Source organism: Abrus precatorius, unplaced genomic scaffold (genome assembly GCF_003935025.1).
Source record: "Abrus precatorius isolate BTA unplaced genomic scaffold, Abrus_2018 Scaffold10, whole genome shotgun sequence".
NCBI classification, from domain to species: Eukaryota; Viridiplantae; Streptophyta; class Magnoliopsida; order Fabales; family Fabaceae; genus Abrus; species Abrus precatorius.
The window spans coordinates 33,507,241-33,528,826 of record NW_020874292.1 but is presented as its reverse complement, the minus strand read 5'-3'; the positions used below and the strand labels follow the sequence as shown (position 1 = coordinate 33,528,826).

At 32.1% G+C, this 21,586-nt stretch overlaps 2 protein-coding genes across 6 annotated transcripts; one reads left to right on the top strand and one right to left on the bottom strand.

Annotated features, from left to right (window-relative positions):
• Positions 1–186: 186 nt before the first annotated feature.
• Positions 187–4,729, bottom strand: LOC113867168 (protein PLASTID MOVEMENT IMPAIRED 1-RELATED 1-like). 3 transcript variants are annotated; one of them, XM_027502269.1, is made up of 4 exons: positions 4,619–4,711; positions 4,436–4,517; positions 1,827–4,240; positions 187–1,737 (listed from the first exon to the last, which is right to left on the bottom strand). In XM_027502269.1, the coding sequence occupies exons 3-4, from the start codon at positions 4,238–4,240 to the stop codon at positions 576–578; spliced, it is 3,576 nt and encodes a 1,191-aa protein (XP_027358070.1). In that variant the 5' UTR covers positions 4,436–4,517; positions 4,619–4,711; the 3' UTR covers positions 187–575. The 3 variants fall into 3 exon arrangements, with proteins under 3 accessions (XP_027358070.1, XP_027358079.1, XP_027358086.1); XM_027502278.1 differs by having other exon boundaries at positions 284–1,737; positions 4,415–4,517; positions 4,619–4,729; XM_027502285.1 differs by having other exon boundaries at positions 409–1,721; positions 1,823–4,240.
• A 12,289-nt stretch (positions 4,730–17,018) lies between these two features.
• On the top strand, positions 17,019–20,349 carry LOC113852743 (uncharacterized membrane protein C776.05-like). 3 transcript variants are annotated; one of them, XM_027483103.1, is made up of 8 exons: positions 17,019–17,192; positions 17,302–17,370; positions 17,587–17,644; positions 17,725–17,825; positions 18,483–18,578; positions 18,667–18,760; positions 19,494–19,731; positions 19,840–20,262. In XM_027483103.1, exons 1-8 carry the CDS (start codon positions 17,109–17,111, stop codon positions 20,141–20,143), a joined length of 1,044 nt encoding a protein of 347 aa, XP_027338904.1. In that variant the 5' UTR covers positions 17,019–17,108; the 3' UTR covers positions 20,144–20,262. The 3 variants fall into 3 exon arrangements, with proteins under 3 accessions (XP_027338904.1, XP_027338903.1, XP_027338905.1); XM_027483102.1 differs by having other exon boundaries at positions 17,019–17,197; positions 17,241–17,370; XM_027483104.1 differs by lacking the exon at positions 18,483–18,578 and having other exon boundaries at positions 19,840–20,349.
• Positions 20,350–21,586: the final 1,237 nt, after the last annotated feature.

The window sequence follows — 21,586 nt, the reverse complement described above, 5'->3', positions numbered from 1 at the left end:
TGATTGATATAAAGTTAAAAAATTACAAAATTTATGGTATAATACTCAATTGTTGGAACTATAAACAGCTTATAAAAGTACCGCTGAAATTAGAAGATAAAACAAATATTAACATTTCAGATTAGTTTTCAAAACCAACCCCACATGCAAAATGCTCTTTCAAAATCATAGACCAAAAAGTAATTGCCAGCAAACATTTTAATCACAGGGACAAGACCATAAGGGTGCAGCTTAAATTTGCAATTGCAATATTAATTAACATTGTGCAAGAATACTCCACCTATTTCTGGTTGTGAACTGCAATATATTTTACCCAATGTTAATGTACAAGCACAGGTTCCATATGACAAAAATACAATAAATGCATGCAAAAGTTACAAGCGAGTTTACATAAGGAAAAAATGTGCCCACAACAAAATCCATCATGTTGTATCTCCAAATTGCAATTATTCAAGGACCAGTACAATTTCATTGATGCTCTAACAACCAAACAATCCTTCAGCACAAATTTCTGATTGAAGATGAGTTTAGAAATCAACAACTCCGAAAGATAATAAAAATCTGAACAATGGACTTCAACTAAGCCTTATAGTGTCATTTGGTATAATGACATTGGGATTTCTTATATGAGGATTTAGTGCTGCCAATTCCTTCCATTTTGCTCTTGTGCCATAAATTCGAGATGATATGCTCCACAAGGTGTCACCAGGTTGCACCTTTGTGGTAACTGGGCCACCAGATTTCGATGAAGCCTTAGACTTCATTAATGAAAGCTTATTATTGCTCCTTCCCATTCCATTAGCGAGCAACCAGCGCGAACCAGATTGTTGCTGGCTTGAATTGCCCCAAAGTTTCTTTTTTTGAGGCTCAGGTTTCAGACCTGCCACATGGACTTCAGTAATTCTGAACTGAGGAATGCTCTCTTCCTCTTCAGAAAATTTCTCCTCTAAATTGGTGTCCTTGATCTCCACTTTTGCCACTATCTCGCTCTCATCATCCTCATTGTTGTTGTTTCTGATCTCAGACACACTGCTGTAAATTTTCTGCTTTGGGAGAATGAACTCTCTCTCAACTTGTATGAGAGCAAGCATTGGAGTTCCAACCGGCTCATAATTTCTCAGAGGATCACGGAGTTGCACCATTAATGCCACGGTGAAATTGTTTCCTAGCAAACCGCATTTTCTGCTTTTGCCCCGTTTCCTCTCTCCCTTTGAACTCCCACGAATGAAGTCAAAAGAATTAGCATGATGGGCTGCAAGAAGTTTGGACGTATGCTCACTAATATTATCTATATCATCAATCTCACCAGAATCCAGCTTCATCCATTCATCAAGAGTTAATGATAGGCTCATTATCCCATCAACACCATCACCACTGTCTTTTACGTCCATCAATTGCAAACCAGCAGCTCCATCCAGGCCAAGGGTCCCACTATCATCAAACCCCTTGCCCTGGAGAGCTGAAATATCCCCAATGGATTGAGCAATGATGTTTGAAGGTGCTTCCTCTTCTGACATCCCAGATTGTATTCTCAAACCCTCCATTGAAAGTGCTTCAATTTTATCCATAGCCAATGGAGCAAGACCTTCCAATGAGACAAACTCTGAGCCTGTTTGGTTGGCCACCGAACTTGAACTAAGCTTACCAGACTTTGTCGCAGATGGTGTTCCTTTCAAGTCCCTTTGCAGACAAGCAATATCTTTCCCTGTCATTGAATCATGCTGCAAATGGCATTGCCTACATAAAGCAAAGAAAAATTCAATCAGTAAAGGAATGGTTACTAAGAACTCACTCCAAGACCAGTGATACAAACAGCACAGACTAACCTCTCAGTTCCCTCTAAGACAGGCATAGCTTCCCATGCTACTTGTTGCATTGTCTTCCCTGTGATATCTTCCAGGGGCATCAACTCCTTGGCCTGCATTGAGAGCTTTTCAATTCCCACTGAAGCCAAACACTGCATAATCTCCATGATTCCAGAACCCATTTCTGCAGGTACCACAACAGGGTTGGATACCTGCATGATTAAGCTCCCACCACTTTTACTGTTCTTGAAAAGTGAGGGATTCATAGACCGTACAAAACCACCATCTTTTGTCTGAAGAAAAGGGCCCAATCCCTCAGCAAGAGGAGGCAATGTAGGAGGCTCTTCAGGTGACATATGAATCGGACTTCCAAAACCAGCACAATCTTTGGGAGGAGAATGATGAAAAGCCTCCTCGTTCAAGCCCCATTCACGCATCAAGGCTTCTGTCTCCAAGTCTTCTAGTATCTGAGCCCTCTGTTTGCTCCTCAAGTCCTGAGACTCAACTAGATGCTCCTCCTGCAGATCTTGCAAAAAGGATGATGACCTAACACCTTCAGAGAAGTTCCACTGCTCAGATGCAGTAGAAGCACCATAGTCGTCATCTCCTTCATTATCATAGTCTGCGTTAAAATCAAACAAAGAAAAACCCCCATCCAGAGCCTCCTTCTCAAATTGTCTTAAAAGGAGCTCTCTTGGAGACTCTGGCTCGCTTTCAGAACTTAAGCCCATTGGACTATGATCTATGCCTAACATGCTTAAAAATTCACTGGCAACTGATTCTGTAACATCGTCCAAACTATATGACTTTTTCATCTTATATTCAGATTTTGCTTCTGTAGTTTTGGGAGATTCCAGTGCCACTTTCTCCAAATTTGAGACACTATTTAAAGCAGATTCAAGTTCTTGTAGGAGCAGCTCATGAGTGTCAAAGCCCTCCTCTTTGCTAGTAAACTCCTCTGCCACAGCCTGATCCGTAGAACTATCATTTGCCTCATCCAGAAAATCACATTTAACACTGTCATCAGAAGATACTTGTATATCTGATATACCAAGGGTACAGGTGGTATCAACTTTAGAAGCGTCCTCAGGACCAGTTATGTCAGATTCCTCTAGTTTAACGGGTTCATTTGGTGACAGTTCAATGCCCTTATCAACAACAAAAAATTCATTACCTTGACACAGTTCAGGGTTCTCTTTTCCAGAATCAGGTAAAGGGGAGCCATCCGGTGGACCTGTCTCCAGGTTTTCTTGAAATACATTGATTTCAGGTTTGTCATGCACTGAACATGTTTTTCCATCGTCAATCACATGCTCTTCGGGCTTTTCTTTTCCAAGATCAGATGAAGCATAGGCATCTTGTTTGATTGGCCCAAGATTTTCTTTGAACACATCAAGTTCTGGTTCATCGTGTTGAAGACTACATGTCTTTTCTTCCTCAAATTTCTTATATAAGGTGTCAATTGAGCTGGCGAGTGCTGACTTAGACAATGGCAGTACCTCATGAAGATCCTTTACCTCATCTGGAGCTTGAGATGAGTACTGACTAGGAAAGCCTTGTAAACTTCCAACACGTCTCATGCTGCTGCTTCCATCAAACTGTCTGGATTTAACTTCTGTCCTCGTCAAAGCAAGACTATTCTGTCTTGAAGTCAATACATTAGGAGCATTATGGCTATCTCTAGTAGCATTAGTGTTATCACCAACCACCGTATACCCAAAACTGACATTCATCACAGCGCCCTTGGCCATTCCTGTTAATCTAAAACTAGTAGTCCATTTCCCTGAGCTCTTCTCCTCCTCAAGCTCCTCTAGAGTGAGAGGAAGCAACCTTGTGAGATCTACCCGGTGCTTCCCCAAATCAAGTTCCGGCGCACTGAGAAGAGAAGCATAGAGCAAAAAATGCTTTGCTTCATACTTTGCAGAATGGTGAGGTCCACTCCTACTGCCATAGACCGAGCAAGTGTACGTCAACTTCTCTTCAAATTCAGCTACACATTGAGTCACCTTTGCCGGTTGGGTCACAAGGACCCCGTCGCGCCTCTTCCAAAACACAGCAAGGCTAGCATCATCAAAAGTGGAAGGCAACCCTTCAATCAAATGGACTTGGAGATAAAAACTACAATTGAACCTCTTATTGCGGATATGAGAAAGGGCCTTTAAGGGCCTCCAATTCCATATGGATTTCTTATCCTTCTGAAAGCTATCATCACCATTATTATTAGTACTAGCTTTAGACCTTGATTTGGGATCAGGTAACTGGGGTTTCCCAGCGGATTTAGATCGAAAATTTGAACTAGATGTTGAATTCCTTGTAAAGTTTCTGTCCAAGAACAAAGCTTTGTTTATGGTTTCAACATCCTTTAACAACTTCTTCTGACTACCAGAACCCCCTCCACCACTCTTCTTACCAGCTTCCATTCTCGACAACATCATCTTTAACCCAGAAAAAATTAAATAAAAAATAAAAGTAAATTAACATAAATTCAAATGAAACGGAACCCAACCCATATTTAAAAAAAAAAAAAAAATCAAATACAGGTGAATAAAAAATTATATTGCAAAATTTAATTCAAATAATAAAAAGGGGGTGGATAATAGATTGAGTACCGGGTGGTGTTGGAAATGAACCAAAACAAGAGGAGAAGCTGAACAAAGTTGAGGTCATCAAATCCAATTCATTTGCACCCTTCTCAAATTCAAAACTCAAACTCTGTAACCCAAAAAGAACCCATTTTTAACAGCAAAGTCAAAGTGAGAGAAATTAAGAGAGAGAATAAGAAGAATATAAAAGAAGCCAAAACGAAAACTTACAGAGAGAGAGAGTTGTGTTTCTCTGTGAACAGAGCTTGTTATCTTCTTCACCAATCTCTTTCTCTCTCTCTAGGAATTGCCGCTACCTCTTTCAAAACAAAAGAATTGAACAAAACAGACAAATATAAATAATTTATATATATGTAGATACATGCGTAATTTATTTTAATTTCATGCGCGTATTTATCTCAGTTATTATTATTTTCCTAATTTGAATTTTTTCCATTTCTGCACCTTACCCACCGGTTCGCATATTCTTTTAATTTTGCCTTTTCGAAATAATAATGGTAAAAATGCATAATTTTTAAGATTTTTTCTTTCCATCTAATTCTTGATATTGTCATTTTTCACACAAGTTTGCAGCAGGTAAGATGATTTGATAATTTTATTTCATTTTTTTACTTTTGAGAATATCAAATTATCAATTGAAAAACTCTGAGAGTAATACTAAATTCGTACCTAACATTTTGTAAGATGCGATTGGTTGATAACTTTTCTCAATCTTCCCATCAACTTAAAACAAACATACTTTTGATTATTTTTAATTTTGATAAAATTGGTACCAAATACTTTCATTAAATAGCAATGCTGGTATCAAATACCAATAAAAGAAATTGCACATTACAATTTACTCTTTTTACATTTTTTTTCTCTAATTTTCTAAATAAAAGTCAATCTTATTCATCGGACACTAATTATGAATATATTTTTCGCCACTTTACATATAAGTGAGTAGTGACTAACACCGCTTGATGATAATATTTGTATTTTAACTTACACTGCCAAAAAAAAGTCATATTTTAATGGTTTGACATTAGACTAGTATCTAATAGTATATTTTTATTTCGTAAAAAAATTATAAAGTTTTACAGTAATAATTAGTGTAATATATTATATTAGATGCTAATTTTATTGATAATATATATTATTTGTACATCAACTCTTATTATAATTCTATTATTTTGTTGATGCAAGTTTACGACAATTATACTAATAAAATAATAGTCGTTGAAAAAAGAGGACATACCTGTAAAGACAATTATACTACCTGATATTTATTTTTCTAGTAATCGATAACGATTGTTTTTAGTATTATGTGATTCAGATTTAAAATAAAATGTATCATAAGATGGTTACGTAAATGTCACTTTTTAAGCCTCATGAAAATGTAATGTCAAGTCAAATTAGGAATAACAAACTGCAATTTAATTTTGTAAATACTCCCAAATTGTGTATTAATTCACAGCTAAATAACCCTTTAAGTCTTTTCTTTTCTTTTATTTTTTTAATGAAAGATCCATTAAGTCTTAAAAGTTTACAAAATCTTCCACGTATTCAAAAGATGTATTAATTTAATAGGAACATCATTGAGTGAATTTATTAGCTGGTGGAAGACTGTTTTATCTTCTTTAGTAATTTTAAATTCAAATCTTAATATAATTCTACTAGAATTCGACAGTGAGAAATTTGCATTTTTAATAGTTTTATTCTACTCGAGTCCAAATAAAATGAAATATTTTTAAAAAATGATAAATTCCAATACAAATAATAATGAATCTCTATGGTATAAAATATGTATTTGGTTTACTCTTCTCAATATTGAGTAAAAAATGGATCTGAATTCATTTCACTTTTTAGTATAATACTACTATACACCATTTTATTCATGATAGACCTTAATACAATCTATTCTTACCTTTTGTTACCCTTGATAAATTTTATTTTTGCACGCTTTTATCCTTAAATGAGTATAATATGTAAAAGAGGTAAATTTAATTCCAGTACTCAAGAAAAACAAATACTTAGTTCAGTATCTTTTCTTTCTTTTTTCAATTATTGAAACGTTTTTTCAGATTCATGATTTCATTTCAGAAAGACTAAATTGCACTAATTCATTCAAGGTACAAAGTTGATATGAAAAGTACCTTTAACGTTTTAAAGAGAATGATTTAATCTCAATTAAGCTAATAATTTGGCCCAAAAACATCTTCATCATATAAAACAATAATAATAAAAAGAACAAGTAATTAAGAAGCAAACATTTGTATAATGTCTCAATAAAGTTGAAAAACAAGAAGATGAAGAGGTAAATGGCACATGAAGCAAGTTAAGGAAAAGGTAACAATTACATTGTTCCAAAAATGCAGGGAATGTCTTATATGATTAAAGGCTTAGCTGTCCCATATGTTATGCCACCTTCTTCATTCTTCATTTTCAATGTGCAAATATACTTAACTTTGCATCTACACTACATGTGCCAGTATCTACGTATCAATTATCATGTATCTCTCTTCCTTACCTTCTCTCCACTCATCGAATTTAATAAAATTTCACTTTTCTTTCATAACATTATTATTATTATTATTTTGCTATGTATTATCCGCTGTGTCCGTCAATCATTCTAAGTTTTAAATACAGTTTTTGGTATGTAAGCTTATAAATTCTTTTGGCATATTCTTCTCTCCGGCGAGAGTCACGTGACATGAATTTAAGAATTTTTTTAATCTAATTAGAAATTTCCTTTAATTTTTTGGTATTAATTAATTATTAATAACTAACCTCCTCTTTCATTAATATCGTGTGTGTGTGTATATATATATATATATATGTGTATGTATTGTCAAGGTTGTACCTTACCCAGAGAAAATAATTAAAATCAGTAAAAAATGAATATATTTCTATTTATACTATAATCAGCAAAAAATAACATAAATACTATAACATGACCGTGAGGCTGTTCCTTTAGTAAAACTAATTGTGCTGTTTTATTGAAATCAAAGAGAACCAATGCACGGGTTATATTGAAGTTGCCATTCGGTGACTATAATTGTGCATGGCATAACATTTATAGTGCTAATTTATAACTGTTTAATAGTGTTGTTTTCTTTAAAAAATTTCAATAAGAATTCGTTGTTGTATGATAAAGTAAAATTTGATACAATAAAAATTTGCGGTTTACTTAATATATTTTTCATAAAATGAGTTTGGAATAATAATAATAATAATAATAATATTATTATTATTATTAAAAGAATAAGAGTTTGGGAACTGTGATGGCCCACCCGCAATTTTCAAATTGAGGCGCCAACTACGTTGAATAATTGTGAATTTGTGAGTCGCATTCACAGTTGTTTCCAATAAAATGAACAAACATATACGACCAAGCAATCGTATCTTTAATTCAAAATTTGAAATTGTAAATATTAGACAACAATTAAGCTTGCATGCATTTGTAGTTGCTCCCTTTTATTCATTCTTCTGTCTTCTACTAATTTTGTTGGGTAGTAAGAATCAAAATCGTATTGGATTTTATCACAAGTTTATGTTCTCATGAAATAGATTTTTTACAACCCACTATCATGTAGATTGTGCAGTTAACCTTTAGATAATATTATATTCTTCCTTGTTGAGAAATATTTAAATTCTATTTTAATATTTTTAAATAATTATGAAAATTTTTAGTGATTTATTTTTAAGAAAAAGTAATATCATTAACAACTATTTTTAGTAGGAGTTCAATGTCAATCCACTATCAGTATAGAAACTTTTGCATTGTTAATTAATTAAAATATATTTTAGATATGATTTTTATATTAATTATTATACACACAACTAGTTCGTGCTGATATGATTTTAAGTTCATTAGAATTTTTTTTTAAGATTGTTATGTTACTATGAATTTTATCTTGATTTATGTTATATTAAGGTAGAGTTAGTTTAGTTTAGTTATTGTTTGGATAAGGTTACTTATTTTACAACAAAATTCTGTATGATTTTTAAAATAAATTTTCAATATTTATCAGTTAAAATTGAAGTTTTGCATCAATAATTTAAAATAATATTACATAAATTTTTATAAAAACGAAAATACAATTTTAATTAATAAATAACATAAAAATACCTTAAAAAATTAGACGTAAATTGTTCTCCTTTATTATATTTAATATATAGATAATTTTTTAGTGTAAATATTTGTGAAGTTTTTATTATTTTCTTTAAAAAAAAAATTTCTTTGCCTCCCAGGAGTGTATAAGTTAATTGGAATACCCTTGGAAAAAAAAAATACTATTAGTTGTGTTACATATTTTTCAAATTTCGATTTTGATATTACTTATGCACATAATCTGTATTCCTATCCATTCAATCACTTTTCTGCATCGTGAAACTAATTTAAAAGTTAATTGGAGCTTCGCCAGGAGAAGTCACTTAGACCAACAAGTAGCCTCTTTTTTCTTAGCTGAGATGCTCTTGTTCCTTCATTTTCTCTCTCTCTTTGAGATTTACATCTTTCTATAGCAATATAGGTGCATGGTGACAGGTGACTGGTTCATCTTCCATGCCTCATCTGTTGTAAAATGAAATGTTTCTTCGTTTTTTAGCATATCGTATTTTGAATAATCTGAACTTAATGTGCCAGCTTCAATGATCATGATCCACGGAGCTACGTTAGTGACAAAACCCTTACAAGGTCTGATATTCTTTATCGAACACAAAAAGAGGATTCTTTCTATTATCGCAAAAATAATGATTGCGATGATGTTGAAGTAGTAAGACACAGTGAAGTTGTTGTCAAGGGACAATGAGAAAAAAAGAAGAAAAAAAGGACGAAGAACTTTCACATGTCAATCTATGTAACATTTTCTTTAAAAATGTCATTAGCAATGATATAGTTCTGACTATGGAGAAGAGAAGGAAGAAGAATATCATCTTTATTTTAGTCAAAAATTAAATAATAACTTGACGAATGTATGAAATTTGTTTAATTAAAAAAATCATACAATTAAATATTAAAAAACTAAAATTAAACGATTATAAAAGTTAAAAAAATATAATTAAACCTAAAAGAATCTTTTGAATAATTTATTATATTTTTCTTTTGCCTTCTTTTTTCAAAGAGACTAAGAATTTTTTAAAAAATATATTTTATTTTTGATAAAACATGGGTAGCAATATATATATATTGCTAAAAAAGGGGGCAACACACCCAATACACACAAAACTATACTATAGTTCTAGGAAAACCAGTCCCACAAAAATTCAAACTCAAAAAAAGGAAATAGGGATTAGAAAAATGATAAAAGGGAGAACGTAACTCTAAACCTAATTTGGCTAGAGAACAAGTACAAGAATTCGCTTCTCTACAAATATAAGACAACCTCATAGACTAAATAGCTTTCAAAGTATTTCTAATACTACAAATTAGCGGATAAAGGGAGTAAAAAGCAGGCTACAACTTCAAAATAAGGTCAATAGTAGCCTTTGAATAAGATTCTATCAAAATAATGGGTGGATTAAGTTGAGCCACTAGTTAGATGCCAAAAAATAAACTCCAAAGCTCAGTAGCCACGGGTGAGCAAAAATCAATTTTACTGTGGAAACCCGTAATATATCTTTCCTGGGCATCCCTAATCAATCCCCACATGCAGTAATTCCCGCAACTCTAGAACTAGCTCTATCAATATTTAATTTTAGTTTATTAGCGAGAGGAGGTGTCCATCTCACAGCACAATGATACCTTAACTGATTAGGATAGGAGGAATACTTTTTCCTGCAACACAAAGCATAATAATCTGCATCAAACAAGGTTTTTACAACAACATTATCAGGTTTGACAAACTTTTTATTAAAAATTAAATCATTTCTATCCTTCCATAAGTACCAAATCATAATACCAAAAATAGACTTCCAATTTTGAAATGTATTATGATTAGAAGAAGAGAGATTATTTACAAACCAATTAGACAACCCAGAACTGAAAAAATCTATCCAATGCTCAACAAAAACAAAATGACTCCACACATCTCTAGCATAAAAACAATCCTTTAAAATATGAATTACAGATTCTTGATTAACCCCACACCTACTACATAAAGGAGAGTCTGACATTTTCCTTTTGAATCTTTCTTTATTGGTTAATAATTTCTCATGAGCAGTTTTTCAAAGAAAAAATGCAATTTTGGGAGGGCCCTCCCATCTTCAGACAGATTTAAACAAAGAATTATTAGTCTTAACATTTTGCCTGATTTGGTTCAGCAATAAGTAAGCAGATTTAATGGAAAAGAACTCATTGCTGGTCAAAAGCTAATATACACAGTCCTAGCAGCATCTTTAGATGGAGGACTAATTGAATTACTGGACTGGCAGATTTGGTGAGGGAGCACAGAAGAGATTTTGCACCAGTCCCATTCCCCATTAACTATAAAGAAAGTCACTGGAAGATTCAGATCCAGAGTTGAGACGGAAGAAGTTGTAAATCTAGAAAGATTGCAGAAATTAGAGACCCAATTATCTGTCCAGAATTTAATTGACATGCCATCTCTAACAACCTAACCTATACCTTTAGAGAAATGAGGCCAGACAACCATTATTCCCTTTCAAAGGTGGGATGATCTAGTGATATTATTCCTAACATGAGAATCACTCATAGGCTTAAATTTATACTTTTGGGTGAGCACTTGGGCCCAAAGGTCAGAAGGAGAACTAATTAGCCTCCAATAGAGTTTCATCATGTAGGCTTTATTAAGAGTGTTCAAATCTCTAAATTCCAAACCCCCTTCATTTTTAGGAGTACAAATCTTTTCCCACCTTATAAGATGACACTTTCTACCATTTAGGGAATCTCAAATCAATTTTTTACAAATACTATTAATCTCATGACAAATAGCACTAGGAATGCAAAGGGCTTGCATGTTATAAGATAGGATGCTTATAATACACAATTGAGCAAGAGTCACCTTACCCGCTATAAATAATGACTTCATTTTCTAAAGAGATAATTTTTTCCTAACTTTATCAATCAAGAAGGAAAACTGGTTTCTAGTAGGTCTATTCGAGACAATAGGAATACCAAGGTAAGTCCCTATCTGTTTACATGGCTTAATGCCTAAGTAATCAGAAACAACTTTACTAATTGAGGAATCAGTATTTTTAAAGAAGAAAATAGAGGATTTTTCATTATTTATTCTTAGGACAGAGGCAGTACCAAAATTAGATAAAATCTCCTTAATAAGGTTCGCTTGATGATAATTAACTTTGGATAGTAGGATAATGTCATCTACAAAGAAAAGGTGGGACACACTAGGACCATGGTTTGTAAAGGAGAAGGGACACCAATCATTATTAATTACTTTATCTTTAATTAAATGGGCTAATTTTTCCATGTACAGTACAAAAATATAAGGAGAAAGAGGATTCCTTTGGCGAATTTCCCTAGAGGGAGCGAATTCCTCAGTCAGGTCATTATTCCAATTAATGGCAATGATAGAGGAAGAGATACAATGAATGATCAAATTAATAAGGTCAGAGGGCAGACCAACTTCCCGAAGAGTTTGGATAATGAAATTCCACCGCAGTTTATCATAAGTTTTCTCAAGGTCAAGCTTAATAATCACGTAATTATTTCTATTTTTAAGGGTAGTGAAGGAATGATTTATTTCTTGTAATATGATAGCATTGCCACTACCCTGCCTTCCAAGAATAAAGCTAGTCTGGTTTGCTGATACAATATGGGGAAGAATGGCTCTCAACCTATTAGCTATAATTTTAGTAATAATTTTATAGCTAACATTACATAGGGATATAGGTTTAAAGTTACTAATATATTCAGGGTTATCCATCTTAGGAATGAGGCTAATGTGGGTTTTATTGACTTCAGCCATTTTTGCAGGGTTTTGAAATATATCCAGGACAAAATTAAAAATGAAAGGAGCAAAGAAATTCCACTGATTTTTATAAAATAGAGCATGGATACCATCTAGTCTAGGAGACTTAAAGTTACCAATGGAAAAAAAGAGAGGCATTAACCTCATTTATAGAGATTGGGGATGATAAACTAAGCCTATCACACTCTCTTAGAGGGGAAAACAAAGTAGTAGTGGAGAGAGTAGAATTATACGGAGAGAGATCAAAATAAAACTTTTTAAAATAGTCAAGAATTATGAATTTCAGTTTTGAGGAATTATACTCCTAATTTCCATTTTCATCTTTTAAAATTTCAATTAAATTTTTATTTCTTCTAAAAATAGCAGTTTTATGAAAAAATTTTGTGTTTCTAGCCCCTAAGCTAAGCCATTTAGATCTGTAATGGTAAAACTAATAGGATTCCTTATGGTCCAGAATCTGTTGGTACTTTTTTCAGAGGGATTTCATGAGATTACATAAGAAAGAGTTATCCATAGAACCTAACTTACAAGAGATGTCATTTATTCTACTCAAAATACACTTCTTTCTATAAAAAATATTACCAAAAGTAGTTTTATTCCAGTAAGAAATATTATCTTTGAATCTGTTGATGTTATCATTCCAAGAATTATAAGGAAACCAAGAATTTTTAACCTGGTTAAGAAAATCTAGATGGGAGATCCAGGGAGATAGGAATTTGAAAGGCTTTACAAGAGTAGGAAGTTGCTTATTTGTTCTTATTCTGAGCCAAAGTCCAACATGATCAGATTTTAAAATTGGAATGTGAGTAACTGAACTATTAGGGAAATAGACTCTCCACTCATCATTTGTAACCACCCTATCAAACTTTTCTTTTAGGTTACTTCTTTGCCATGTGAAAGGATTACCTTTGTAACCCAAATCATACAAGTCACACCTATTTAAGCAATCAACAAAACTCTTCCTTTGTTGTTGACTAACAGAACTACCGCCTCTCTTTTCCCAGTCATAAAGAACTGAGTTGAAATCCCCAGCAAGGCACCGAGGGCTTTGAATAGATTTGCTAAAATCTATAAGTTCATTCCAACAATCAATTCTAGTCCTTTCTTAGGGGCTAGCATAAATTGATGATAAGATCCAATCAGGTTGACCAAGATTGCTAATTTTAAGGTGCACAACATACTTAGTTTTTAATAACACAGAAGCTTTAACTTTCTTAGTATTCCAGCAGACTCAAATTCCCTTAGAAAATCCTATTGCATCTACTTTAGTTGAGCCATCTAATTTTAAGTTGTTAATAATTTTGTCCAAACTAACTCTAGGGTCAAATAAAGCAATCAAGTCAAGATTATGAATTCTAATTAAGTCATTCACTAACCTAGAAAAGGTTTTATTGTTAGGCCCCTATAGTTCTAGAAAAGACAGTTCATGAATATGGAAAGTGGATTAATTAGAATGCATCTTTAAGATACTGGTCCTTTACTAGACTGCTATCCAGAGGCATAGTTTTCACTGAGTCAGACTGTAACTCACTTTTGGCCTGGTTTTTATTACACTATTCATGGAAGAGACAGTATCAGGAGGTTCTCCTAGCTGAGGACTCCAAGCCTGAATAAGATTCATTCCTAAGAGGTCCTGAATGGACTTCCCCATGTTGGCCTGACTTTCTAAATCTTTCTGCATTATTCTCATTAACTGAAAGGTATCTTCTTGATTATCATTAACCTTTTTCTCCAGAGGAGTATAAGAAATAGCGTGAATTTTGTTCACTAAACCAGCACTAGGTTCACTACTATGATTGCCCGTCCTATTTTTTAATTTTAATTTAGGTAACTTTTTAGAGCTAGGTTGGGAGTTTGGTATTATAGGGAACTTATTCTTATGCTTAGGTTTACTAGAAACCAACATACTCTTGATTTCAGAATTAGTCTCACAAATAATGGTTTCCATATTCTGATTATCATTGCCCATTTCCTGATTTTGGAAATCATGAGAACTATCCAAAATTCCAAACCTAGAACCTATGAAGGATTCCTTACCTTTCCCAGAATTAATAGAATCACTCATGGACTTGAATTGTCCAGGCTTTTTCCTAATTGGTTTTTTAGCCAGCATCCAAGGGCCAAATCTATTTAGCTCTTCACTATTACTATCCTCATGCCTATCTTGAATACTATCCCAAGAGAGGCTCTCCATGTCATTAGGATCAGACTCCTTTCTTATATTAGGATTATTAAGTAAAGGGTCATGTTCTATATTTTCTTGAACTAGCTTAAAATTTTCTTTACATGAATCTATCTTGTGCCCATATTTTCCACAATGAAAACAAATCAAATGCAAACTCTCATACTTAACTCTAAATTCCTGCCCTAGAGCTTTGAAGAAGGGGACTAACTTTCTGTTAAGATCTATTTCAACACATATCCTAGCAAATTTTCCTCTCGCAAGTAAAGAGGTATGAGGATCTATTTTTAACATAGTTCTTAGGCAAGACCCAACCTGCCAGAGAAATTTCTCATTATAAAGTTCTAGAGGTAGGTTAGGAACCCTAATCTAAACAACAATCTTCCTAAGACAGTAGTCTTGAGGTCTAAATAAAGGCCTTCAACGCTGAACAAGAAGATAATGATAAAAAATTAGCCAGAGCCCCCTAAAGAGGGCATGCTTATAATCCTCTAAACTTTCAAATTTTATTAAATAGAAATCATTATTGAGGTCCAGGATCTTGAGGCTCCCATTTTTACCCCATAGATTAGACAGCTTCTGATTTAGAAAATTAAAACTAATATTCTTGCCTAATAGTTTTACAATCAAAGTGTATTTCTAAGAATTACACCAAACTTCATAGTCCTCTACCAGAACTTTTATTTCAGGGCATAGTTTCTGAACCTCATTTCCCTCTATAGCAGGTTTATCATAATCAAAAGGAATCTTAAAATCTTCCAAGACCGATTTTATTATTTCTTTATCATTAAATTCTAGATTTGTGTCCTTACCAACCAAAACTTTTTCTTTATATGACAAGCATAACGAAGATTTAGGAAAAGAAAGCACCTGGTTAGAAACACCTTTTTCACAATCCTTCCTTTGTGTTAGCGGATCACTACGTCCATGGTGCTCTTATATTCTATTTTTACTTTTTTTTTGCTTCTGATCATTAAATTCAGTTCTTCTTTGGATTACACTTCTTCTTCTGTAATCTACTCCTTATCTTCCTTCAGCCTCCAAGTCACAGATCCAGTGAAAACTTTTATCAATATCTCGCGATGGCTGCTAGCTGAGCCCACGAGAAGCACAACAGCGCAAACACAGAAAGGAACTTAGGGTTGAGAGACCCTAATTGAAAAAAGTGAAAAAACTCTCTCGAAACAAGAAAACTTTTCTTGGAGAGAGAAAATATCTTTGACCAGAATTTAGACGTAATTTTTTATATCTTTGTTACAACAAATTTTATGAGTAGCAATATATTAGTTAATATATCACTTAATATTTATATTAGAAGTATAATTTTTTTATATTAATAAATTTAAAATTTTTTATACTTAATTAAATTTTTTTATTTAATGTATATTTGATAAATTATAATTTATTATTTTATTAGCTATTATTAAATATAAGTTAAATAAAAAATTTAGATAAATATAAAACTATTTAAATTTATTTTAATATAAGAAGATGGTTAGTGTTATATATGAATGATTTAGCTTAAGAAATTGTGGTAACATGTTATGAGGACGCAGTTTTCCATGTCATGAGGTGCCGACTTACAAAAATAGTTTGTTGACAGTTGTATCCTTTCCGTGACATCCACCTTCACTCTTTCTCTTTGTTCTCCTAATAGTTGATAGTTCCTTTCTTTCAACCCAAATTGACGTGTGTCCCCTCCCTTTCCTTTCTTTGCTCATTGCTCGCTTGCCCTTGGATTACTCATTACTCTCTCCTGTTTTCCGTTTTATATATATAATATTTTTACTGAAAATTTTTATATCTTATTTTTTTATTTAATTTATATCTAACAGTTAATTTATTATTTAAAATTATTTTTTATTAAAAAATATAATAGTATATTAATAATATAGTTTTAATATAAAATTTTAAAAAATTATTATAAATTTTATTCTCTACTAAACTTTTTAAGTTTTTAATATTTAATATAATAATATAATAAATAAAAATATTTAAATATTATAATTAACTTTTCAGTTTCGTTTACTTCCATCCTAATACTAAGTTTATATATATATATATATATATATATATATATATATAATATCTTATTAACAAAATTTGATATATTTTTATATTTTTAATGTAATAAATATTTTATTTTTTATTAAAATTTTTTATTTTTAAATGCTTACAGTTAAATTTAACAAATAAAATTAACAAAATTGTTAATAAGTATCAATGCATTAACTCATTTTTATTATATTTTAAAATTTTTATCATTTAATTAGAAGATTCTTATACATCAAATTAAAAAATACATAAAAATTAAATATTTTTTTATTCAAATTTAAAACCGATAATTTTTATAATTTATAAAAAATAATTTTTTCCTATTATTTACATAATTTTTCTATAATCTATTAACTAAAATATATCATAAATATAATTTTTATATTAATTATTATAAATCGAGTGAGGTAACTTTTTTTTAATTATATTACTTTTTGAAGTCATCAAAGAATTTCATAGATCTTTTTATCATCACCGTTCGTGTATTTATATATACGACGAACAGAGAAACTTGATTAACAGAATTCTGGCTGTGCAAACGGCACAGCACAATCGTTGTTTGTCTGAATCGAAAACTGGTTGACAAGTTAATATGTCGGACAACGAAAACCATGCGGACTATACATACAACGAATCCTCTGCAAAGACCAAGCGCAGGTTCAGGGACAGGTCCAAGGTAAGATTTCACCTTCAAACCATTTTTTGTTTGATTTCCACACATGACTGTATCTGTTTTTGATTGTTATAATAATATGGGTTTGTTATTGTTTTGGATCAAAACGAAGGAGGTATTGTCCAAACAAGCTGTTAAGATAGCCAAACAAGCTGAAGAACACGAAAGGTTCATCAACAAGGTGGGTCTTTCCTGCTTTCTGATTCGTGTATTTATGGTGTGTTTGGATTTGCTTCAAATTCACCAAATGTGGCTAGTTATAGTTTTTATGATAAAACATCAGACATGCACCTAGTTATATGTTTTTTTCTTCATTATGTGCGACTACTTGGGTGTGTTAATTTTGAACAAGTTTCGAGTTTGATGTGATGTTTTTTTCCTCTTTGTAACTGTGAAGGTGACTCATCTATTGGGGGTTCTTAGCTTTGGTGGGTTTTGCTTTCTGTTGGGGGCAAGTAAGTTGATTCTGACAGTGCTATGGTTTTTCTGCTTCTCTTTTATTATTCTTCAATTTTTTATTATCTTATTTTTTCAGGACCACAAGACGTTCCATTAGTATATTGTTTGTTCTATGTCGTCTTTGTTCCTCTTCGATGGATATATTATAGGTTCAAGAAATGGCACTACTATCTCCTGGTAAACGATATCTCAAATTCTGTTTTTTAAGTGTATCCCAAATTCTGTTTTTTAAGTTTGTTGGACACTTACTTATGAAACTATATTGCTTTTGTTAACACCGGCTTTTAAGACCCATTTTAAGCATGCAAAATTAGTAAATTTTTGTTGGAAAAAATCAAACTTATTATAGTTTTGCATTTTCAATCCAATAAATACTATTTTTTTAAATAAAATTTTATTAATTATAGATGCTTAACATAGGCTCTAAGTACTTCTGTCGAACATTTTTCAACTTTTATGTGCTTCTGGAAGCATATATTTGTTTCTAGTTAGTACGGGTTTTATTGGCAGATTGGCACCATTTAATCTTTTTGTATCTTCTTTAGGCATTTTTTGAGAAGGGTTTACAAACAATAATATGTCACTGTCAAAACAAGCGGTGATCTTGATTGTGCTGTTAAAGAGAAACATTTTTTTTTTAAGTTGAGTGGTGTTTGAGGCACAGGGCTGCAAAATCATTAGAAGAGGGCTCTGTGAATTTAAACTATGTTTTTAATTTCCTTGCTAATTAAAATCATTGGAGCAGTGTCTCAATATGTTTTATACATTTTTTTGTTGCCGCTATGGAAATGTTAATGAAAATAAGGTAGTTAAGTAATCGTTCATGCGTTTCAGGATTTTTGCTACTATGCCAATACAATCTTTTTGGTTGACCTCCTTTTTTACTCAAGGAACGAAAAACTTTTTCTTGTTTGCTTTTCTTTTGCTGAGGTAAGCATGTTATCCCTGGTAATTTGATTTCTTAGCAGAAGAATGGTTTCATTTGTAGATTTTCTGACTTATTTAAGTGCTGTTGCAGGGGCCATTAGCATGGGCTTTGATTGTTTGGCGCTGCAGCTTGGTTTTCAGTTCTGTTGACAAAATTGTTAGTGTTCTTATCCATCTTTTACCAGGTATGTTATGCCTTCATTTTTCAGTATTCCTCTCTTTCTTCAGCAAGATAATATAATTTTGGAAAACCATATGCTTCTAATATGATCGTTGTAGACTTATGCTTTCTATGATCAAATATTGGCAGGGGAATATCTGCCAAAAAATTACATTGGGTGTTGGTGTTCTGCATAGCTTGCATAATAGTAAATTATGATGGAATATCTCTATTAAAATGTGCTTTGTGTTCAAATGCTATCATCTTCATCATTTTTCTATTCAGAGTTAAAGATTCTGAAGTGGTATTGGACACTGGCCTGGGTTTAATCAACTAATTTACTCACTGGGCCTTTTTCATTTCTTAGTTATTGATCTTCACCATAACAGTAATTCACCCAACTCCTATCGTCTGCTGAAGATACTCCTACCTATTTTCAGATGTCTTTATTTCTTGATCTATGCTTGTATTATTTTATACCTGTTAGATATCATACCATTTATGAGCCTTCACGTAACAATATCCAGATAAATCCTTATATTCAATCACTTAGGTTAATCCTGTATATTGTGAAAATATGTGATTTTAATATTTGCTGATTCAATAGCTTGAACTTCTACATAAATAAACACTACAATACTAGAGAGATGCTACAACTGGAATGAACTTGTGATAGACATGTCTACTAAATGTTTCTTGCTGCATCCTATTTGTTTTTATTGAGCTTTTAATGCAATATTTATTTGTTTATTTATTAGGAATGGTTTTCTTTACCATTCGATGGTGGAATCCTGCAACCTTAGTAGCCATGCAACCAGAGGGAACGGGTGGAAGAGCTGCATGGCCGTGTATTGAAGATAAAACCTTTCTCTGGACATGGCTGTTTCTGGTTCCCTTAGCAGCTTACACGCTCTGGCAGGTTATGTATTTCCTCATTGTCAACGTCTTGCGCCGGCGACGGCTTTTAAGAGATCCTGAAGTCATGACTTCTTACAGGTAATTAATGAGTATTCCTACATTCCCATTATTTTGGAGGGGTATGTTGTTTTAGAGTGGCAAGTTAGATCATCTTTTGATATTTTTATTGACTTGACTGTTTCATAGAGAACTCTCCAATAAAGCACAGAAAGCAAACAACATGTGGTGGCGCTTAAGTGGCATACTTGGGGATCAAAATCGCTTGCTAATGTACATTGTTCTTCAAGGGATATTTACTGTGGCAACCACGGCACTCACTGTTCCCATATTCTTGTCATATGAGTTGTCTGTAGTTTTCCAAATACTGAAGGTTTCTGCAGCAGTATGGAATGGGGGGAGCTTTCTGTTAGATGTAATGCCTAGGCAGGTAATTCTCAAGGAGAAAAAGAAATCAGAGATGCAACCTGTTCAAATTCAAAAGGATCAGTGACAGATGACGATGTAAAATGATAGGAAGTTCAATAGTTCTGTTGAGTTCTCGACTCCTGATATGAATTAATTATCCTCTTAGTCACCATAATATTAATCTTACAAGAGACAAGCGAATTTAGTACAAATGTTGCTCAAGGGCTTGTTTGTGAATAAGCTCAAATTGATTTCCCCCGAAAGCTAGAAAAATCTATTACCATTCAACATGCATTATAAAGTGCGCCAGATGTATATTTAGCCATTGGTTTATCTAATTGAGTACAGGTAAACAAACATACAAACATGCTGCTAAAAATGTGAGCCATATTTTTGTCATCCCAGTACATTGTACTGAGCCTGCATAACTGTGTACACTGAGAATCTGCAGCACCATAACATGATACTTAGGAAGATAATCAAAGCAAAATATAATCTTAGAGGAAAGCTCCTTTGTTATTTCATTAAAGGTCTTTTTGGGTATTTGATGTAGCAACTGAGATGTAAATTGAATGGAAAGATTCAGGTGAAAAGATAAAAATGGAAAAATACAAGACGGTAAATGCATTCAGAGAGAGAGAGAGAGGTGAAAATTTTGAAGCGGTGGACAAAACTATAACAGAGGAAAACAGCTGTGTCAGTGTTTATGATGACATAATAAACACTGCCACGAAGCCTCCTTTCTCTTATGTTGCTGTCTTTTTCTCGCGTTTTAATTTTTACTGTTGATAAACTTACTCATACGTAGGGTTACTTTTCAGTTAAATTATAATTTTCTCATATCAATAACTCATGTAATAAAAATGGACAAAATTAATTGTTTAATTTTAAGATAACTTTCTAATTATAATTAAAAAAATATAGTATACAAAATATCTTAACGACTTTACTTGGGTAAACTTTTAAGTTTTGATTGATAAAACTTAAAGTGAAAAAATTTTAAAATAAATTGATTCAATAATTAAAGATTGAGTACAAAAAATATAAAAAATTAGATAAAAAATTGAAGAAGAAACCAGTTTTTATTTTAAAATAAAAAATTTTAGCTAAAAAATTAAAAAAAACTAAAATTATATATAATCCAAAGTATAAATTTCTTTGATTTGGAAAATGTTAATAACATGCTTTTAACATATTTTATTAACTCAATTTTATTTATTGATTAAAATTTATTAACAAAATAAAATTATGTTGTAAATTGTACTTTGAAATTAATTATTCAAACTCTTAATTTAATAATTTTTTATATATTTTTATAATTTTTAATAAATTTTAATTAATAACAAAAAGTTTGTTAAAAAATATATTCTTAACCTTCACATTCCTTTGAAATCTTTTGCGACACTTCGGTTTAAACCAGCTAGGTTGTACCTAAAACTACTAAAAAAAAAAAAAACTGAGCTGCTGGTGGCTGCGCTCATCGAAAAAGCATCATAAAACAAAAGATTTATGATGCTTTATGGAAGAA